The sequence below is a fragment of the Conger conger genome, chromosome 8, assembly GCF_963514075.1.
Source record: "Conger conger chromosome 8, fConCon1.1, whole genome shotgun sequence".
Lineage (NCBI taxonomy): Eukaryota > Metazoa > Chordata > Actinopteri > Anguilliformes > Congridae > Conger > Conger conger.
The window spans coordinates 40,450,426-40,472,832 of NC_083767.1; the positions used below are offsets into that span (position 1 = coordinate 40,450,426).

The 22,407-nt window shown below is 49.0% G+C and overlaps 1 protein-coding gene across 7 annotated transcripts in view; it reads right to left on the bottom strand.

Moving 5' to 3' along the window:
• Window positions 1-22,407, bottom strand: part of ppp1r12a (protein phosphatase 1, regulatory subunit 12A) — an 80,783-nt gene that overhangs the window by 37,595 nt on the left and 20,781 nt on the right. For all 7 annotated transcript variants that reach the window (XR_009709351.1, XR_009709350.1, XR_009709349.1 and 4 more), the window contains exons 2-3: window positions 12,130-12,260; window positions 5,894-6,012 (exon numbers count right to left, since the gene is read on the bottom strand). Coding sequence is in view for 2 of the 7 variants with exons in the window: in XM_061251197.1 (XP_061107181.1) it covers window positions 5,894-6,012; window positions 12,130-12,260 (250 nt within the window). In the remaining 5 variants the exon portion in view is untranslated. The remainder of the gene's footprint in view (window positions 1-5,893; window positions 6,013-12,129; window positions 12,261-22,407) is intronic.

Genomic DNA, 22,407 nt, shown 5'->3' on the forward strand with positions numbered 1-22,407 from the left:
CTCATACATACTACTGCGCATTCCAACTGTCCTCTTACAACCATCAATACAGAGGTGCTAGCTACATAATTGGATGCTAAGAATAGCATAAAGTAGTTCAAATATTCCTCAAGTGTTCCCTTCACGTCACTTTCTTCGCACGGTCGAGAATCGAGCGCAGGTCTACGACGAAACGCGATACCATCTCCGTCCACCGGGGGGAGACGTAGGCACCCCGATTTGCTGACCTCTTTCTAAAGAAGCGCGCGGTAACTCGAGGCTGATTCGCCACAGAGTCGTTATTATTTCCCCGCGTTCTGCGGATAATGGAGGCCGATAAAACTCCCGATGACCCGACAGACATCACCCCGGCCTCTGCGTGGGAGCGGCAGCCGCTTCCGAAGACGTGCACGCACTCGCCAGCGCTCAACTGGGCCGCGGGGCAATTATGCTAAGTTGTAAATTAGCGCAGCTGTTGAGCGTCTGAGTGCGGTGAACTGCCTGTTCTGAACCGTGCGAGCCGCCGAGACGCAGGGTGTGAAATTAACCGCTTCGCGTCGGGCCCAGACGAAACCTGTTGCGCGGCTCAGCGAGACATGTTCGAGAATAAATAAATAAATGAATAAATAAATAAAACGGACTGCTCGAAGCGAGTTACGAGCACAAGTCAAAATAGATGAACTGTAGTCGCGTTCAAGCAGACATTTTCTCCTCTTGTTGATCATTTGCACATTTTTGGTAAGAAAGCTCTCCAATGACAAACGGGGGGAAAAGAAAACGGATGAAGGCTTACCAATGATGGTTACACTGGAAAAAAATCATTATGACCATATGGATGTGCGCAATACCTGAAGGGTAAGAAGGGTGTAATAGAATTCATAATTGTTCATAATTCTATTGCAGCCGCTCTTGGCAGGAAAGCCATACAGTGAAATGATGGCATTCTCCAGACAGGAGCAGACACCGGCTTCATCCAGCTCAGTTGTAGGGGCACGCAACAAGTGGAACACAGATATTTTGGGGAGAAACCTGCACAAGTAGAAGGGCATGTGCCAGCCTGGCTAACCGGATTGATTGTGCAACTGTCACTTTTATTTCTCGTGGACCATTGGAAATCAATGCACATCTTTGCCAATAAAATCAAAAAGAGAACGGTATAAAAAAAATGTAAAAAAATTTTAAAGCTAAAATAAAGGCCATACACTCATTTTCATTTTTCTATCGCCCGGATAAGAAAAGAAATTAAATTCGTCGTAGGGGCTTGAAGATTTAGAAAAAGCACAGGCGAAATTGGGATAAGGAAACCTTGGCCAAGACGCGATGTGGGAAAAGAGCCTCCACGGTCTGTGAGCTGGAAAACTGCTGCTCATTTCAGAGTTCATGTAATCTAATTATGCTCTGTGCACGAGTGGAGCCAAATACAACCGCACAACAAACGCAGCTTACTGCAAACCCCAGGGGACAGAGTGCAAGAGACAGCATACGCACCACACTACAGCCGGGCTGCTTCTACCTGGGGCTGAAGAGCAAGGCCACAACGCCTGCTGTGTACAGCGTTATTAATTATCAGTGTACAGTGCTATTAGTTATTAGTGCACAGTGTTAAGTGTCTGTGGAGTGTTATTACTGTGAGACAGATTTACTTACTGAAATCAGCTCACTTTACAAGATAAGTACTTTTTAGAGAAATATGAGCCGAGAAAAGGAATGGAAAAACAGTGTCAAGATGTAAATAGCAAAAAATAATAATAATAATGTTGGCGGTTTGTTCAATCTCAGTTATGCCTTTAACTTTTCCTGACTGGATGTGTCAATGTAGGTCTAATCAACTCCTACATAAAATGAGATGCATAGGTAAAACTCACTCCACAAAATACGTAACTTTTTTTCGGAAAATGGCCCATCGATGATTTTTATTGGCCTTCCTCGCCAACCACCCCCACAGGCAGCCATCAAGGTTAACAAAGACGTTTAAACGGACGGGCATGCAAGCAATCGCCGTTCTACACGGCCACTAAAGGCCTTTAACTGTTCTGGAAACCTGTCACAGAGCGTAAGCAGAACAGGCTGGATGTCCGCACATCAGCCTGGTCAGGGTTTCAAACGGAGTTCTGGCCGCGCAGGGTTTTGAGCCGAGAAGCCACCCGGGCGGCAGTGAAACCGAAAGGGACTGAACGGTGTAATTAGAGCCGGGCGCAGAGAAGGGGGCCCAGAGGCGAGAGCCGGATCAATCGATCGGAGGGCAGCCTGACGGGGCGGCGGCGTGCAGGTACAAAGCCACGCTCTAAAAGCCCAGGTGTCCGCCCTGCGCCGGGAGTACGCGGGGAAGCTCAGCGTTTTATTCTGCTGCGTCAAGCGCCCGCCGAAGAGCTGCTGCTGCGCACGGACGCTAAAAACACATCACTGACTTAGCAGCCGTAAAAACGGTGACTACAATCCTCCGATTGTTCCATTGGTTCCACTGCTTTCACCTGTCTCCATCTATAGCAGAGGTCACCAACCCTGGGGTCCTGGAGAGCTACTGGGTCTGCTGCTTTTTGCTGTTACTCTGCACTTAATTAATCAATTGGAGCAGATGATTACACAGCAAACTCACCTCACCTGGTTACCTGGGTCTTAACAGGGTGCTGTTTCTAAGGTGAAAACAAAAACCAGCAGACCCAGTAGCCCTCCAGGACCAGGGTTGGTGACCCCTGATCTACAGTCATTTAAAGTACAAAATACAACAATCTGGGACTTCCTGACCTTATTACTTACAGGAGGCAGACAGGCCAAATCTGTACTAGACTTCTGCTCATGGCTGTACAACCAAATCTATATGAATTGTACGTTATCCGACCTGTTCTCGAGTTTGTTCTACGACCTTGGTCTGCACTTTTTTGTACATCTCTTAAAAGCATCTGCTAAATAAAATGTAATGTAATGTAATGAATGGAAGGACTTCAGGACAATTACGTTTTAATTACATTCTTCGAAAAGAGGCGTCGTCAAACACCTCAGTTAAAAATGTGTTTTTCAAGAGTCCCACTATGATGCTGTTGCAATCAGTTAAGTCTGGGAGAGAGCATACCGTCAGATTTCTCCGTAGTCCAAGATGTGCAACAAAACAGAAAGTATTACACAACAGCACCTCTACCTCCCAGTACAGACTTTGCGAATGACGCATAAATTACCCGGACTGTCCAATCCCTCTCCGACTGATGCGGGCCGACTCCAATGTAACAATAACAGTTATTAAAATCAGAGGATGACGACTTCATCTTCTCCCCAAACAAACGTAGTAGGGTCATCGAGTTTGAACAGAGAGAAACAAACTTTCAGTGGCTTTCGGTGTCGAGTTAGCTGCAGAAAAAAGGACGAGAATTGAGTTTCAGACGTTAAATGCACGGATTTCACAATGCCGTGCACGTCTTGGTGGTTTGTTGTCACTTTTTCCACATGAGGAAATCCCACCTGGTGGAGTGGTCACGGGGTGTGCCAGCTTCAGTAGAAGTATGACATCACATGGCAGATTTGGGTTTCGGGGCATTTCTGACTAACACAACCGAAGTGCCGAAACCGGCGTCACTGCCAGGAGCGCATCCTACTCCTGGCTCTTACTTCCTCATCGAGTAACCACACAGATCAGAGAGCAGACTTTCAGTTTTAATTTCATATACTGGGTGAATAGTGTAGAAATTGGTCCTTTTTATACATAGTCCCCCCCCCCAACAATTTCAGTTTTATTTAGATGAGGAACTAAGATCCGGGAATAGTGACAGGCGATCGCATGACCGGCGAGGTCACATGAGGAGCCGGGTTGTAGGGGAAGGGTCTGGTCGCTCAGGGGTCATGGGGTCACCGGTATGAGCCTGTACGCCGTGAAGAGCGGGGGAGTTTCAGAGTGGAGTCATCTCCGTCAGGGGTGCCCAATCGTGCGCATATAGGTATACAGGTGAGTATACATGTCTTCATTCCAACCCATCACTACACCAGCTGATTTCACTGATTAGTTCCCTCCTCTCTGGCTGAAGGAGTGTTGATTAGAGAAAACAGCGGGCTTAGCGATTGGTTCAAATGAAAACCGACAGCCCTCAGAGGCACACGATTGGAAGCTACAGCACAGGCACGCAGTTACACAACAGACCTGCGAGCTGAAATGCACTCCAGCAGAGAATGGGAGGCGCGTCCACTCTGCCGCCAAGACCGCGGTGAGCAAAAACAGAAATGTCTCCGTGGCGTCGGCCAGCGTACCCGCTGAACGGCCGTAACCCGCTCCGAAACGCAGCCCGGGCTCCCGGCGTTGGGTAAACGGCGTTGACAGGAGCGCCCCGGGGGAGGGCGACGCTACGCGGCGGCTGTCAGTCAGCGTAAGCTCCGCTGGGGGCCTCCCCGCGTCACTCAGGCCCGCGAACGAGACCTGACAGCTGCCTTCACAGAGCGGGGCTGAGCCCCCTCGCCGTTACGCAACGCGCCCCGGAGGGGGGGGGGTCATTAACGGCCCGTTCCCCCTCACCTGCCCCACCCTGGAGGGCCGGCCGGGCCCCGCTCTACATGATGCGGCCCTGTCCCTGCATACCGGGGCCGTGTCCGAGTCACTGCGCCGGGCAGGGGGACGGAGGCGCGTGTGAATGAAGGGGGGGAGAGGAGTGGTGAGAGACCCCCCCTGGAGCCTGGCACACGCCCCCTTGTGGGTCCGAGGAGTGTCTGGTTGCACACAGCCCGACTGTAAGGCTTCCGTCTTTCCTTAATGTATGCACAGACAGTAGCTGCTTTCACATGAATCGTTAATGCTTCGGAGTAGTGCAAACAAAAAATAAATAAATAAATATTTAGACCTTCATGCTAGGGGGAATTCTCAAGGTAAGCTTGATCTGCCAGCAATTACTGGTTGTGCATCCCATTTTCTTTTTGGAAGAAAAAAAAAAGTTCATTACCATTTAGAAGTTCAAGGGTGATAATTCAGAGACAATGAGACCGAACTGCTTGCTTCACACCAGCTCGCCAAAGACTCCTCCAGTACACCACGCAGAAAGGATCAGCAAGGAATTTTAAATTAGAAGCAGGCTGTGTGCAGCTCTACAGCACTGATTTCCTAGAAGCAAAGCCAATCTGTGTAAATTTGCATTTCTAAATGCCCCCAAAAAGGAGCGAGTCATGCACATTTTTTTATTACATAACCTTACCCCCCAGGTCTGTTCAGGTAATTTCACAGAGCTGGAAATAGTGCAGTTACCCAACTGAGCAGCTCTTTTTACTTGAGTCCATGTTCCAGATTTGGGAAGGTTTTTACTTCACGTTTTATTCATTGTGATACAGCACTGAAGGACGAGACAGGCTCCACTGCAAAAGCCCAGTTGCTGGATGACTAACTGGGAGATAAATCAGAACAGACAGGCGAGAGGCAGAGCCAAACCACCAGGCTGTGCAGCATACCGGTGGATATTCGGTCGGTCTCTGCCTAGGTGGTCAGTCCCAGTGTGTTGGGTGGTGGCAGGTGATGGTCACAGCGTGTGACTGTCAGGTACCTTAGCATTACCACTCTTCGAATGGCTGAAAATGGTTGTGCGTTTGTGTGAGTTGGACAGACAGAATAAGCTCGTGCCCAGCTGTCGATAGGAGTAGTCGGATACAACTAACGTAAAGTTAGTGAGCGATTTTGTTGGCACCCAAACTAACGGTGCGTCTCCGGACAAAGAGTGAGGAGCCAGAGTACTGAGCGCCGACAGCTGACCCAGTGAAGACCTCCCCGTCACATCTGACATCCGGATCAGGACTGCCTGATCAGAGCCTCAGCCTATGGGAAACAATCTCCTCCAGGACACCCTACCTTGTAGGGAGGTGGTTGGCTGTCGGTTAGGGAGGTGGTTGGATGTCGGTCAGGGGGGCGGTTGGTTGTCGGTTAGGGGGCGGTTAGTTGCCGGGTAACCCATACCTTGTCGGTTGATCTCGTTCTGCAGCAGCTCCTCCATGGCCTCCTCCTCGGCGATGTCCAATGGCGTCTCTCCCTCGCTGTTGACCACACCAACGTTCGCCCCCTGGCTGATCAGGTACCTGCGGAAGGCCAGAGAATTTCAGACGGCGACCTGCTTAGACAAGCCTCTGAGATGGTCCATAACCCAAATTACTCAACAGCCAAAAACGGCAGCCGTGTTAGGTGGAGATGAAAATTCACTTCGTTTCAGTTTAAAATTGTGCAAGTATATCATCTTCTGGTTCCGGAGCCATCATCATGAATTCATTAGTTATACAGACACCATCCAAGATACATTTTTATACTTATGCATTATGGATTTAGCAGAGGCTCTCACCCAGAGCAATTTACACAGCATACATCCTCTTTACATAGAGCTGCAATATTTTACTGCAGCGGTTCAGGTTAAACACCTTGCTCACGGGTACTCCTGCAGAGCCTCACTTAAACCTAGGAGCTACACAACCACATCCCTTACCAGCACTGCCCATCCTGTTTAGTATTTAAAATTCTCATTCTTTTTCTTTTTTTAGGATAAAGTCTATTCAGTTTCAGAAATCATTGCCACACTTTCCTTTGAGTCACGCCAGACGGGATTTTGTGTGTGGGCATCTTGACTTGTGTCTCATTTCTCTTCATGAAAAAAAGGCAAAGGCAAATACAGTGAAAACTTAACTTATCTAAAAAAAAAATACTAGGATGATAAGTGCAGTGAGCTAACCCCATGTGTAAGCACAAGCCCCCTTAAAAGTAGAGCTTTACATCAACCAACCAGAACTAAAATACATAGACTAGAATGTGTGCTTGATTGTGAAAAGGTGGGACTTTTGCATACACAGTTCAGTGATGTACGCGTTGTCTACGCCTGCCACAGAGCACATCTCACACACAGATAGCAGCTGGTTGTGTGCAAAATGTTCCGCAAAATGTTCCGCCAAATCCCCCTCTCCCTCTCCCTCTCCCATCCTCCTCCACACCGGCATCTGTGGATCGTGGCGGCTGGTGTTGAAGCCCTGAGGAAATGCAGAGCCTCTCCGTTCTGATGACACACTTTGTGAACTTTGTTCACTCCACTATGCCATGGACCCCAGCCTCAAAATGGTGATTCATAGCCTAATGCAAAAGCAGTCAGCAGTGCACTTTCCCTCTCCGCTTGGGAGAGTTGCCAAAACTATTTTCGGTCATATCCAGTGACTTTGCTACGGGAGTCTGGTCCTGATGTTCAGCAGAGGTGATGAACACCAGGCCTGGAGGCATGCTGAGGTTTCTGTTCAATCAACAGCCAATTAAAAAGCAGAGAACAAGGTGTGTGGACTCTTTAGTCAATCAATAGCTTAATCGTTGATGGCCAAAGGCATCAATGAACAGCACCATGGCCTTCCAGGACTGGAGTTCATCGCCACAGCGCTAAACGGGGGAGGCTGAGTCACCACGATGTCTCCAAAAGATAGCTGCCTACTTGTCACCCAGTTTAGAAAAATATGGATTGTGACTAACTTTCCAGTGACCAACTCAACCCTATGATCCAGCCGGATGAATATATTGATTCCAAAATTAGTCTTTGCAAAAATTGCCCTTAAAAAATAAAAATACATTTAAGTGGCAAAATAAAAAAATATGAGATGAATAATAATAATAATAATAATAATAATTTTGCCACATAAATGGCCAAGATGGCCCCTCTCAGAGAAGTAGTGAAGCAATGCATCATCATGGTAGGTTTATAAAAGACAAAGAAGACCGTGAACGCTTCCCATCTCTGAATTCAATTTTTATTTGTATAGCGCTGTTCACAGCAGACCATCCCGAATAGTACCAGAACGGAAGAGAAATTGGAAATGTCAGGCCTAAGCGCCCAAATAGCATAGGAGGTAAACGACTCTCCGGTGGGAGAAAAACCCTCAAACAGCGGTGAGGACTCCACGACGGGAAGAAATCTGGTGAGGAACCCGGCTATAGGGGAGGCACCATTGGCCTATAAATGAACAACAGATGAGCATTTCTTTAATCCAGCAAGTGTCTGAGGGCATCTCCACGCCGCTGGAAATGCAGGCCGGATCGCAGCCCTACGGAGCGCAGAAGCACAGGAGTATCGTAGCGAGCAGACCAGCTCTAAGCTCATTAAGATAACACTAACGCCAGCGAGACACAATCGCAAACAATCAATAACCAGCTGTGGCAACTTCGTGATATTTTCACAAGAGGCTTTTTGGAAAGTGGACTGAAACGCGATACTCGGAGCAGAAATCGGGTCACAGTGCACTGCGGCAGCCAGAACAATAAGCACGACTTAACCTCCTCCCTGCTCCTTCCCCGATTCAAATGTCAACTGACAAAAATCTCTGATGTGCTCCTATTTCTATAAATGGCATTCCTACCTCAAAAGGTTAGGCAAAGAATGCCAGCGGACGTAACGCGATATCGAACCCCTAATCTTAGCTACGAAAAACAGTGCCGTAACCCTGGCTCCCTGAAGAAGAATGTCAACCACAACATCGGCGGGGAATCGGCCAATCGGGAGAGACTTTGCTGAAGAATGCAACGCAGAGGGACTCGCTCCGATAGGTGAACGCATAGTGGGACCGCATATCACCACGTCCGACCCGTGTTTCCAAGGACACTGCGACCTTCTACTGTAGAGGGTGGGGTGGTTTTTCCACCATACCACTGCCTTGAACTTTGACCTCACGCCCCTCCGTGATGAATCTTAACCGCTGCCTCGTGAGAATGCGCGCTAGCGGCCCTTGGCGGTAACACGGCAGTTGAACCGCGGTCAGCTGAGGGCCCGTGACCATGTTAGACGCCTCAAACAACAGAATACCAGAAAAGGGCCGACTGCAGAGCGAATCCGCACAGCTGGAGGGTGAGAATTATACATGGGTGAGATAGTAGGGGCTCAAACCCCTCTCTGATGACCTTTTAAGGCTGGGACTGCTCTCCGGTACAGCGCAGACGCTCAGAAGATGCAAACGCTTAAGTTCTGGATCAGGGGAGCAGACCCTGTCTTCACTTTCACTTAGTTTTGCATTAACACGAGCCGATATTACTGCTCATCAGACCTGGGTCACATTTTTCTACGCTTCTGAGCTTGTCTGCTGCACTGGAACCTATGAAATGCTCTCAATAAGAGCAAATCCCACCTTCTGGCCCTCATGGTTGGCTCTGTTGCACCAGGCAAAATCAATCGAGCACAGAAAAGTCCAAAACAATCCCGTATTTGACGCAGGGCTGAGGCTCATTGCTTCAGCTAGGGTTGCGGTTCCTGGATGGCTCACAAGGACAGGACAGGAAACGTACTTTTTTTTTGTCCACTGGCAACAGCACCTGGTGCATCCCAAAACTCACCAGCGTGTTTCACCGTCTTACCAGACAACTAGATATTTTGAATAGAGCAGGTCCTCAAAGTAATGGAACCAGCCAAAGTGGCTGGTAGAGTAGATGAGCTAACCAGCCACAGATAAAATACACAGGCATCTGTCTGGTGGCGGGAGTTCATTTCATACCCTGCAGGAAATCAGTCAGCCGGCTGAAGTGATTATGGCTGACCAATGGGACCAGGAAACAGGAAGTAGTCCCCATACTGTTACATGCCAAGACTTAACTGCAACACTCAAGATCCCATTTTGCTGACAGTAACCGCCATCACAACACAGGCCTGCTATTTCAGACCAAGTGAGTGAGTCGTGCCACCAGGGATGTACCTATACCCCTTTTTCCTTGCCTGAGTCCAGGGGCCAGTATAGTCTAAAGGGGGAACACATGAGGATTTTGCATAATGCACCACTGGTAAAGTTTTACAGGCTAATCACAGTGCCAGAGTTGGCCTATTTGCCATCTGGAAACCACTGTCACAAACGCGTTTGATTTTCACTTATCGAAAACTAACTGTTCCCATTTCCTGTGGCAAAAACAAGATATTAAACACTCTCTTAACTGCAACAACTTTGTTTTTAATTAAGAAGAAACAGACATTTGTTCAGCATGTTTGTTTAAACAAACGTCTTATAAAAATGTTTAAATAAACTAAATGATGATATAATGCTGCACAATACCAACTGGGCTAATTACAAGCAGCACACAGCCTATGCTGGTGATACCATCACACACCATCCAGGCCCGGTTTGCCTTTGAAGAGTTTTTGTGACAGCATCCGCTTTAAAAAAATAAATAAGAGAGCTATACAAATAAAACTGAACTGAACGATGTACAACAATAGCCTACAGCTGTAGTTTGCCAACATCTTGATTGCATTTGCTCTTTGCCACAGGACTAACAGAATCCATCTCTGCTAGTTAAGGGTTCACTTGCATGTGGGCGGAAGTTTCTCGCTTAATTGGAAGCACTACCTGCTCTGCCACTCCCTAGTCCCCCATTCATCAGTGAAGCTACACTGAAGATGGTTGCCAGATGCATTCTGGGATTTGTAGGCTGTAGCATAGCACTTTATTGCAGTGTTTTGCACTGAAGATGGTTGGCAGAGGAATTCTGGGATTTGTAGGCAGTAGCATAGCTCTTTATTGCAGTGTTTCACTACAGATTGTATGTCTGCCGTAGTTATTGCGCAGTTTACAAGACTTGACAGTGGATTCGGATAATTAGATTAAACCTCTGATCCCCCAATGTACTGCGAGCACTTACGAGCTGGATTAGCCCAATACTGATACCAACAATTACCATCAGCACAACACTAGGCGCCATGCAATCCGATTAATTGAAAGGGGATATCAGTTAGACGGCTTTAGGCCAATTCGAAAGCGCTTCAGTTCAGTTTCAAGATGCAAGCCACTAACAAAAGAACGCACAGGCCATTACGGCAGCTCTGTGTCGAGGGTCAAACACCCTGATCACTCCCTACTCCCCAGCTAGACCACTCCGGTCTGCCAGCTCTGGTCGCCTTACGGTTCCCTCTCTACAGGCACCTGGCGGTCGAGCTGCACGTTCACGCCTGTTTTCCGTTCTGGTTCCTCAGTGGTGGAATGACTTGCCTACCGCTGTCAGGACAGCAGAATCCCTCCCCCTATTTCGACGCAGACTCAAAACACACCTCTTCAAACTCTACCTTAGTACTCCCTCCTGATTTACCCCGCCCCCCCCCTTCTGATACCCCTATCCCTGTCTAACCCCCCCCCAAAAAAATAAAAAAAAATAATTGCACTTACGATGACAACTATATGTTTAGAACAGCAGTCCAGGTGTATTTTCCTAGTTCTGGATTGTGGTAGAACCTATGCACTTGTAAGTCGCTTTGGATTAAAAGCGTCTGCCAAATGACTAAAATGTAAAATGTAAATGTAAACACGACCTAACGAGGCTCTTGGTTTGGTGTTTATCTGGAGTCTGACTGTGTCTGTGCAGTTGCTGCTCCAGCAGCCGGAAGTCTAGCAGTCAGTCAGAGGGAGCACTTGACCTCACCCAGGTGTGGCGTAAGGGAGAAAAAAAAACAAAACAAACACCTGAATCTTTAACAGATGAAGGGCACCACAACTTCATTCTTTCCCCACCACTCAGAACACTGAACCAGAACAGAAGCACCACACTAATCACGTGACCTGGCTCAGAGACTGGGGCATATTCTGCCTAATCCATCCCTCTTCTGAACCCACACAGAACTCTACGAACAGGGTCATCTCGCTCATCTTAGCCCTGATACTACCTGCCAGTTCCAGTACATCACCAAAATCAGGCCAGAGAAGTCCCTTAAGGATGGAGACTGCACGTCCTTCTGAAATCTGAGGCTACCTGCACCCTGGTCCCGGAGGACAACTAAATTTAGTTTCAGTTGAGCACTAAATCACCAAATCATTGCTTTGCCAAATTATAGTCGTCACTGAACCACAGCTGATCTAGACCTCCCCCCAGATCAGCTCTTACAGAACTAGCTTCATATCAGCAATGCTAGTGACTAACGACAGCTAGTGGCTAATGGCAGCTAAGCCAGCAGCACTGAAGCCCTTGGGAAGTAGCCTTGGTGTAGGGGCAAAAGAGGGAAACAGGGCTGGAGGAGAGAGGAGAACAGGGCTGGAGAAGTGAGGGCAACAGGGGAGGAGGAGAGAGGGCAACAGGGGAGGAGGAGAGAGGGCAACAGGGGAGGAGGAGAGAGGGCAACAGGGGAGGAGGAGAGAGGGCAACAGGGGAGGAGGAGAGAGGGGAACAGGGGAGGAGGAGAGAGGGCAACAGGCTAATGAAGGGTCACTTACTGTGCAATGTCCATGTATCCACAGGAAGCAGCGGCATGGAGCGGAATCCAGCCCTCGTTATCCGGCTGGTTGACGCTGGCCCCGTGCTCCACCAGGAACGTCACCATGTCCACGTTGTCATCGATGCAGGCCTGGAACGCACAGAGACGGGGTTCAGACCACGGAAATGGGCACCATCTGTGTTCTCCAGCATCTTTCAGACAGACCCGTCCGGCCCCCCTGCACAATCAGGCTACGGTTCTTAAGCCTCGTCACCAATTTCCTTCAGAAAATGTCACCCAGAACATTACCTGTACGGTTAACAGTCACAAATATGTAAAAAGTGTTGGCAACTGAAAAGTCCTAATGCTGATGTAATCATCAACACCGGTAACTGAAAGCAGTGGAGTTCTACAACACAGACTTATGTTTTTGTTAAGGGATACTCTAACAACAGCCAAGTCTTTTTTTAAATTGTGATTTTTACTTTTCAAAGGATTTAACCTTTCGAAGGAACACATTTCACAGATTTGCAAGTCATTATATACAGTTTCAAACAAAGTTAAAACCATATTTAGCAGGTAATCAGATATGCAATCATGTATAAACAGTAATTTATCTTGCAATAAATGTGTAACTTCATATTTTAATCACCGTCTTCCAGATTTAGTTGACTTGCAATTTGTTTAAAAGGCCTTCTAGGGACAAGCAAGGGAAAACGGCAAAAGCTACACACTGTTAATACGCATAAGTCCCCATTAAAAAAATACGTATTTCAAAATGAATTTAAAAACATTTCTGCCGACTGAAACTTCCCGGTACAAAGCGGAGCACTGGAAATGAAGCCGGTTAATGCAGCCTCCACAGAGTGCGGACGGAACGGGCCGTAGGCCTGACTGAGCACACGCTGGTGACGCTCCACAAGCGGAATCCATTTTGGATTTCGGGGAGGATGGGTCACACGCGCCCGGCAGGAATTTTGCGAGCGAGGTCGCATTCCAGCGTCCGCAGACCTGTGAGGACCGCAGGCCGTACGCTCGACGGGAGAGGGTGACGGTCACTCCCTGCGCTGAAGGACCGCAGGTCGTACGCCCGGGGTCGTACGCTCGACGGGAGAGGGTGACGGTCGCTCCCCGCGCTGAACAGAGGGCAGCGCAGACCCGGGGAAAAGGTGCCGGCGCGTTTAAACCGGCTCAGATGACGTTAGCGCTTTCTGAAACCAGTGATCCGAAAAACCCCCCCCAGAGAATCAGGACGTCCCTGTCTGGTCACTGCGTTTAGAGGCCTGTTTAAGACCCTGTGTGATCACTTTCTGTATGAAATTTTGCCAATATCAATAAATAAAGTATAAACGAAAACATCACAAATGTGACAATGTTCCGAACTGAACCTTCTCGTGCTGACTTAATGATCACTACCGGTGACTTCCCAGAACAATTTACCAGGAAATTTACCAGAACACGGAGTTCTAGAACACTGACTTCAAATGTTAGGGTAAAACCCAAACAACCTGCCCAGCAGAGGGTTAATAATGTTGTATGAAGCAACGCCAATGTCAATAAATAATAAGTATAAACTAACCCCCCCCCCCCCCCACGACCACCCCCCGTCTCAACAAGCCCCTGTAAACCCCGCGGGTTGCTATGGCAGCACTGGCCTGCCACGCATGGCCATCTGGTCTGAGTCCTTGCCCAAATTTGGGTGGCTGGCTGCACCGTATATGGGCAGGGGAGAGAGTGGCCTGTCCACCAGACCATCTGCCCAGGGGGAGAGAGAGAGAGGGAGGGAGGGAGAGAGAGAGAGGGAGGGAGGGAGGAGAGAGAGAGAGAGAGAGGGAGGGAGGGAGGGAGGGATGAGAGAGAGGGAGAGGGAGAGAGACAGGGGGAGGGAAAGGGGGAGAGAGAGGGAGAGACTGGAGGACAGGAGAAACCCTCCAGGTGCTGACCGTCTCCTCTGCATCGAGGCGGGGCTACGGCTAGGCACACTCCAGGTAGTCAGGGCCCCGCTCAACAGTTATTCCGCTGATGTTTTTCTCCAAAGTAACATGCAGTTGATTAGATTAAGCAGGGGTTAATGCCCCCCGGAGCAATGTGGGGTTCAGGGCCTCAATGGTCCAGCAGCTGCACTGATCTTATTATGACTACATTGGGGCTTAAACTACCAACCTTCCAGGACCCAGTCAAGCACCTTAACCACGAGGCCTAGGCTGCCACCCACGCCATACTGTCCCAGGTCCATAAGGGCTCCATTGAGCACCCGAACCAGGCCCTTCTCCTCCTCGTCTAACTGACCGCCCTTGAAAGGGTAGGTCCAGTCCAGCTACCAACCCAGTCTGAGGGTTGTTAAAGCTGACCGCTAGGATACCTAGTGTGATATGGTTACAAATTTTTTTACAGTCAGATCATTTATTTCTTTTCCACTTTACTGAAATCTTCAAAACAGCTTCAGGATATTTTGACTAAACTCAGGAACAAATCCTTCCCTCAGAAATGATGTCCCTTTGACCCGTTTTGAATTGCAAATCCGCACAAACCGCTTCTTGAAACTGTCTGGAGTAATACCCTCACAGATTTTGTACTCCTTTGCGTTTGCTCTTAGACGGGATGCAGTCTATCGCCCCGTTTTTCTTTTCCATCACCCCGGCTGAGGAACGACTATGCGCCCTGAGGCTAACGCAGACCGCGCAAGCTGGTTCACCTGTGCGTCACACATGTCCATAGTTTCCGCCTACGAGCTACGACCTACCACCGATGCCAATCCATTCATGTTCAGGATGGTTAAAGGTGCTAGCACGGCAGCCAGGGAGCCAGGCTAAAGTCAAAAGAGAAATCTGCATTTTGCGGCACCTATTCCAGGCTGGACAACACGGGGGCTAGAGACACTCTGGCATTTAAAGGCCATAAATGTGTGATTAGAATGTTCTGAAATTAACATTCTAATGCTGATGCTGATGTAACAATCACTACTAAGCGTTCTAGAACACGGACGTAGAATTCTGAAAATATACCCCCCCCCAAAAAAAAAAAAAAAAAAAAAAAACCTGCTCTACAAAGGGTTAAAATAATGCTTTTCAAAGGGGGGTTTCTTGCCCAATGCAGGAACGTTTAGCGTTTTTTTTTTTTTTTTTTTTAAACAAGTTTTTTAACAAATAACAAGACGCTACAGATGTGTCCTTTCCTAAAGATTTGAGATCGGATGAATTAACGTCGTGTCTGTACCGCAGCAGCCAGGCTAGCGCAGTGGCGCGTAGCGAGTTAGGCCTCCCCGGTGGTTCCTCCACCAGGCCCGACGCAGCCAGAGGCCCGCGTCCAGGCATTCCCGGGAGTCCTCAGACATGTAGCGACTCAGCCCGACACACGAGCGCCGCGCGTCTGCGCTCAAACCTGTTCCGCCGGTGCCGGCGCCCGCTCCTTACAGCAGTGATCTCTGAGTCACCACGCGGAGTCGACCGGAACACGCAGACCCCCCCGAACGAGAGCGGGCGTACCCCCCCCCGCAACACGCACACACACGCAAGCAAGCATATGGACAGAGTCTAAGGCTATAAGAGTGAGCGTACCCTATTCCAGCCTATTCCCCAGGGCCTAGACCGGTGGTCGCCAGCCCTGGTCCCAGAGAGCTACAGGGTCTGCTGGTTTTTGATGTTACTCTGCACTTAATGATTCAATTAGAGCAGTTGATTACACAGTTAACTCGGCTCACCTGCTTCCCTGGGTCTCAACGGGGAGCTCATTTTAAGGAGGAAACACTGGACTAGACCCGCTAGTGTCGCAACTTTCCCATACAACCCCCCCTGGCCGGTACTGGTAGGCCGCAACGCTCCCGTATTGAGTGTGAGAGTCGCAATACGCCCGAAACAAGGGCGGTCATACTAACCAGCAAGCTCACCCTCATGGTCACGTGTGACTACTAAGTACCAAGTAGTGCAGGACGCATTTCTACTGCAGTCAAAAATAAAAACTACCACGTCCACTCACCACACTATCTCACACAAAGGCACCGATTCAGAAACAAATGGCCGGCTTTCGGCGATAAATCGGCAATCGTAAAACACAGGACGACCAGCATTAAGGACACGTCGATTCTCGTTCGGCTACATAATCAGAGGCGAGCAGTCACGAGTCAGACGCGAGACGCAGGTCTCGGTCCAAGTGGTGACATCACTCCGCATTCGCCCGCCAAACGAGTATTCTCCGTGGCAGGCCAGCCAAACCAACACGGCCTAAGGATGTGGAAAGGTAGGTGTGAAGTTAGCTTGGAGGCTAGCGTCTGTGAATAATGCCGTGATTATGATTATCCAGCAACGCTTGGTTCAGGAGGGTGTAACCCAGTAGAGGCACGCAGAATTAGCAGCTGGTTTTTCTTGCCGTCTTCCAGGTGTGTGCAACTGTTGTGTCGATCTGAATTTGTTCTGAAGTTGCTGGACGGACGCCCAGCTATAACATGTCCCATTTAGAGATGAATATTTACGAAGGCAGTTCGGCTTTAAGCACCTTGTTCCACGGTTATAACCGCAATGTTTTACATGGCATCTGAACCTGCAACGAAGCCTGGTTACGAGCCCGGCTCACGGACCGCTACCCGACCGCACTTCCCGAAAGCAAGCCAGCCGATTACGCGTGACAGACGAGGCCTCGCGGCCAGGAACCCCAGACCAGACACCGCTTCTGCGGTTTCAAGTTGCTACCGGGCGGCTTCCTGTGGACATACCCCTGGAGTTTCGCTGGCTGAGAGAGGGAGAGAGGGACGGAGAGGGACGGAGAGGGAAGGAGAGAGAGAGAGAGAGAGAGAGGAGAGAGAGAGAGAGAGAGAGAGAGAGAGAGAGAGAGAGAGAGAGAGAGAGAGAGAGAGAGAGAGAGAGAGAGAGAGAGAGAGAGAGAGAGAGAGAGAGAGAGAGAGAGAGAGAGAGAACATGGTGCGGTCAGGCTGCACGGGACATGCAGTGTAAAATTCCACCCTGGCTTAGCGTGGCACGTCCCACCGGCCAACAGGGAATTTATATATAGCGAGTGTGACTTTAATTAGCGCCAGGAATAGCGCTGAGGACCCAGGGCTGGCGTGGGGCCAAGCGGAGGGGTTATGCTGGTCTGTGGCAGAGCAGCAGGTGCAGGGGGGCTGTCCTGGACCGCCAAGGCCCAGCGCCTCCCATCCTGCCGGCAACAGCACAGCATTCTGGGAAATTGAGTGCAGGGGCAGGTCCAACACTGCTTACTTCCCTACTTGCATACAACTTGTATCCTCAATAGTAGGAAAGCAAACCGTACCCGTACCCAACCCTGGTTTCTTGGAAATTGAGTGCAGGTTTCCAGGAAATTCTGATCCACACGGAAGGAGAGGATTGTGGGAAATGCAGTACACAGGGTTCAAAGTTAAGTTTCCCTTTGCTCCCTGACACTTGCCATAAGTCCAAGATACTCATAGAAATATAATGTAGCTCATATACTTGAATCCCCAATTAAGGTAATTAGACAGTAGCAAGTTCGTAATCAAGATTGTGTGTTTTTTATTCATATTTTTGTTCATGGAAATCTAATTGGTCCAATGCTGAAGGTGAGCGATGACTTTTGCAGCACAATGTAAAACTGTGGAATTTGAGGTGTGGCAGCTTTATAATATTGATTTGTTAAATTAATTCATACCAGTGCATTGATGTCACTCATTGATACCAGGAAACCATTGTTAGCGTATAATGTTTCAGGACAGGTATCGTGCCATAGAAAACCCACAGGATGACATGCCTGGGCAATTCTAGAGAAAGTAAACAATGGAGGGAAATATGCAGTTTTAGACCACATTTACATTCAGTAGTCGCATATCCAATGCAGGGTGCAGTGACTTAAAGTAGGAGTTCAGTTCTGCTTCCAACGGTGACTGATTTCATCACTACATTCTATTGAATACCATTACAGTTAATGGATTTTTTTAAAGCAAGAAATGATAATTAGCACACAAGCCATCTTGAAAAACGATCTCCACAACTTTCACAAAAAGCTGCATCGAGGCTGAATCTGTACTGATGGGGATATAGAAATGTCCTAAATCGCTGACTGCTACAGCGAAGGTAACTTTTTAAAAGCAAACATTCAAGACGGAGGAGGCACCAGATCTGACAGCACACAAGAACACAACACATATATTTTTAGAGCAGATTTTTACAAACATGCACATCAAATCTGCAACTCCTGCGAACTTCTTCTGCCAACTACCCTGCCAACATGTCCGTCGTAAATCAAAATCTCCCGGGTTTGAACAGTCAGTGAGGGATAGGTATGACTTGGTGGTTTCGAGCGAGCATATACAAGTTCTCTCCTGGCACGAAAATTCACATCCTGACACACCACCAGATTGGAGGCGACTTCTCAAATCTTCTTCTTGTGCCTGACGTCAGAGACATCGCACCTTCACGGAGCACAGATGGGGAGATTATGGGGGGGTGGAGGTCTGAGTCAGACTACAGTATCCAACATGGTGGGCGGCAAAACTGCAGCCCACTCGACGGGTGACAGACAGGAAGAGGCGGAATGAGCCAACTTCCTCCATAATGCGAATCCATTTAATGCTTTTAACTTAAACACACGATATACACAAAGGGTACATTAAATAGGCCCGTTGCTGTGTTACTTCCTACCAACCATTGGAGAAGTTTCCACAGAGATTACTGGGGCCTGATCTGGAAGATTTTCTAGCCTTCTAAACAATGAACTCCTGACTACTTTGAGCATACAGCCACCCATGTGCATAGTACTGTCATCATCAACAAAGGCCACAAAAGCCAGACACATCTGGTTTTGGAATATGGGCAATGTTCTGCTCAGAAGCAAAAAATAAAAAAATACTGTTCATATATGCAATTGATACATAATATTCAGCCGATATAAATAAATGTTGGCCTGATGGGTAAGATCAGAGCGATGTTTCCGTACAGGGGGTAAGAGCAGTGGTCTGGCAGTCGGAGGGCTGCCGGTTCGATTCCCACCCTGGGCGTGTCGAAGTGTCCCTGAGCAAGACACCTAACCCCTAAATGCTCCTGACGAGCTGGTCGGTGCCTTGCATGGCAGCCAATCGCCATTGGTGTGTGAATGGGCGAATGAGAAGCATCAATTGCACAGCGCTTTGGATAAAGGCGCTATATAAATGCCAACCATTTACCATTTACGCGTCATACCAAAAACATAACAGGTGTGTGATAGAGGTAGTGATAGGGGAGCGGGCTCAACAGAAGGGCATCATGGGAGAGTGCAGGTCGCAGCCCAATGAATTAATAGCATGTGTAGCAATCTCAAATGGGTGCCCATTCTGTAACTTCACAGAAAAACAAAAGAATACAAAAGCCCTGGACATTCCCTCACCATGGCTGATGGTTAGACCACAGTGGGGTGAACCCAAGCACACAGAGCCAAGACACTTGCAGAGTCGATGGCCAGCCTGTAGCGTAGTGGTTAAGGTACATGACTGAGAACCGCAAGGTCGGTGGTATGACCCCCGGTGTAGCCACAACAAGATCCCCACAACAGTTGGGCCCTTGAGCATGGCCCTTAACCCTGCATTGCTCCAGGGGAGGATTGTCTCCTGCTCAGTCTTATCAACTGTACATCGCTCTGGATGCCAGTAATGTAATGTAACGTACTATTACTAAACTTCGCAAGCACGAAATATTCCAGGAATGATGCAAACTGGGGTTAAATGGAAAAATACACGAAAACTAGGAAAGTACCCTGGAATAAAAGGTAGAACAACATCGCTCTCCGATGAGGGTTGTGTTGAATCGGGTCTACAGATATGCTCTTTAGCAGTGTGTGGGTGCAACAGACGGGTCTGAACATTACATTTAAACACACCCACACAGGGCCTGGGCTATCTATAGAATAACTTAATAAAACCTGCCCCGACCTATGGGGTAAAAATGGAAATGGCTACGGGCGTGAAACAATGCGCCGCCCATCGCATGCGGCGGTCTAATCCTGAAATAACACGGCGGAATTCACGGCCCAGGCTCTGGGCCGAAGTGGGAGAGACGGGCGAAAGCCTCTCAACAAAAGAACCCCCAAAAAAAACCTGCAGCAGTCACGTCCGGGCCGGTTTCCATGGCGACGGGGTCCGAAACAGGACAAAAGTTTATGAGCGGGAACCGGGGCCAGAACTTGCGTGCCGTTACAGCACCGACAAGTTCAAGAACTCTCTAAATCAGAAAACCTAATACATTAACCAGATTATTAAACATCCAATTTTGACTAAATGCTCATGGAAGGCGAGTGGTTGCAATCAGAACCAGACCTGGGTCAAATATGCAATTGTTTTGGATTCAAATACATTTCTGCGCTCGATTGATCTTGCCTGGTGAAATTCAGGCCATCGAGGACCAGAAGGCCGGGTTAGCGCTTTTTTGAGAGCACTTCATACGTCCCAGTACACCAGACAGGCTCAATAAAGCACAGAAGAGTATTTGAATCCAGAACAATGACACATTTGACCGAGGTCCGGTCGGAACACACAGTCTCTGCTACCCAAAAGCAGCTTCAATAAGCACACGGTGTGGGAGGAATGCGGCCGGGCAGACGCACAGGTAACGCGTGAAGCCACTCTGTCGCAGCTCTCTCTGCTGTGCTGTTCCACTGTGTAGGTCATCTACCCGCACAGAGCTAAGGGAGAGGGACCAGTTTAAATATAGCCACCATTCTCCTGCAAACGAGGGCAGGTACCGGACCGTAGCTTCTACACACAGGTTTGCGACAAAGTGAGAACATTCTAAAGCAGGGGACCTTCCCAATGTTTTTCTGATGCGACCCCAAATGAATGTTAACAAGACCGCAACCCCCCACCCACATACACACCTTACGCTAAACAACGCCCTTTAGCCGTGACTATATTTACGATATACCACCTCTCGTGCCTCCTTGCTACGCAGTAGCCTACATTCATGTTTTAGAGAGAGACAAAACTTATCTTTTCCGCAAAATTTCCATCCGTCCCCCATCCTCAAATCAGATGACCCCACAAGGGGTCGTGACCCACTCTAAACCAAACCGAGGAAGTCCCATTATGGTCAAGTGTTGCGGGAAGCAGAGTTTCTCCCACAGATTTTCCAAAGATTAGCTACACCTACTCAAATCTGGAGGCCTGGAAAACTCTTGCAAAACGGTTTAGTGTAGTAGAACTTTTAGTGTAGAAAAAAAACTGAGAACAGGGTCGAAGGACAGGAAGTTGCCTCGACGTCTATCCGAATGGTACCTTTCCAGCCGCAGGAAGCCTCCGGAACACGCAGACGGGGGACTGAGCACAGACAGTAATTACGTGGCAAAACAAGTCGGCAGCAGAATTCATTATGCAGGTTACATAATTCACTGACTGGCCTGCCACCAACAGACAAAGCCCTGGATTAAAGCAGCGAGCAGCACTGAAACTCTGAAGGCGCGTCTGAAATATTCGGCCTAAAAAGCCCGCCGAAGGAACCGAATTAAAGTCCGTCTGCACACAAAGTTCTGATTCGGGTTTTTTGACAGCTGGCGGCACGGGCTGACCGAACGCTGTGATTCAGCCACGGTGCCTATGAGTCAACCTCACACTCACACACACACACACACACACACACACGCTCACTTGCTCTCTCGCTCAGCTCACACTGGGGCTTTTCCCCTCCCTTTCCACACGCTGCGAGAGATAACCGCCTGCAGACGAGGTCCAGTCCACGGCCGTACGTGAGCTGCAGCTCGCCGCCGTTTTCACAGCCTTCACATGCGATAGCGTAGCGGTTAAAGTACGTGACCGGGACCCGGGAGGTCGGTGGTTCAAGCCCCGGTGTAGCCACCATAAGATCCGCGCGGCTGTCGGGACCCTTGAGCGCGCATTTCTCCCCGGGCGCTGCACTGTGCCCACTGCTCCGGAGTAACTAGGATGTGCTAAATGCAGAGGACAAATTATCTCACGGGGAACATCTAAAAATAAACAGATCAGAAAAATCTAATATGCGTCCTAAGTGGGGGCCGCTCGGTGCAGGGCGGGCTGGGTTTTGCACAGGCACTTCCCGCACGCCCGACTGTACTCAGTGCTGGTTTCCGCCCCTCGGGGCATTGGGAGCCCCATCCGAGAGGCTGCCCGTCCCCATCCTCTGCTCTGCACGGACCCAGCGCAGGTGGGTCAGGATTCTGCCCGTTTCGCCAGTTTCTGGAAACATCCAGGCCGGTTAGGTAGCGAGGCGCTTGGCTGTAAGAAAGGTGTGCGACACAAGAGTCTAGTCTGGGTTTTAGGAGGCCCCAGAAAAGCTTCCACAGTCATCTTATTTTGACTAACAGGCGGTCTCGG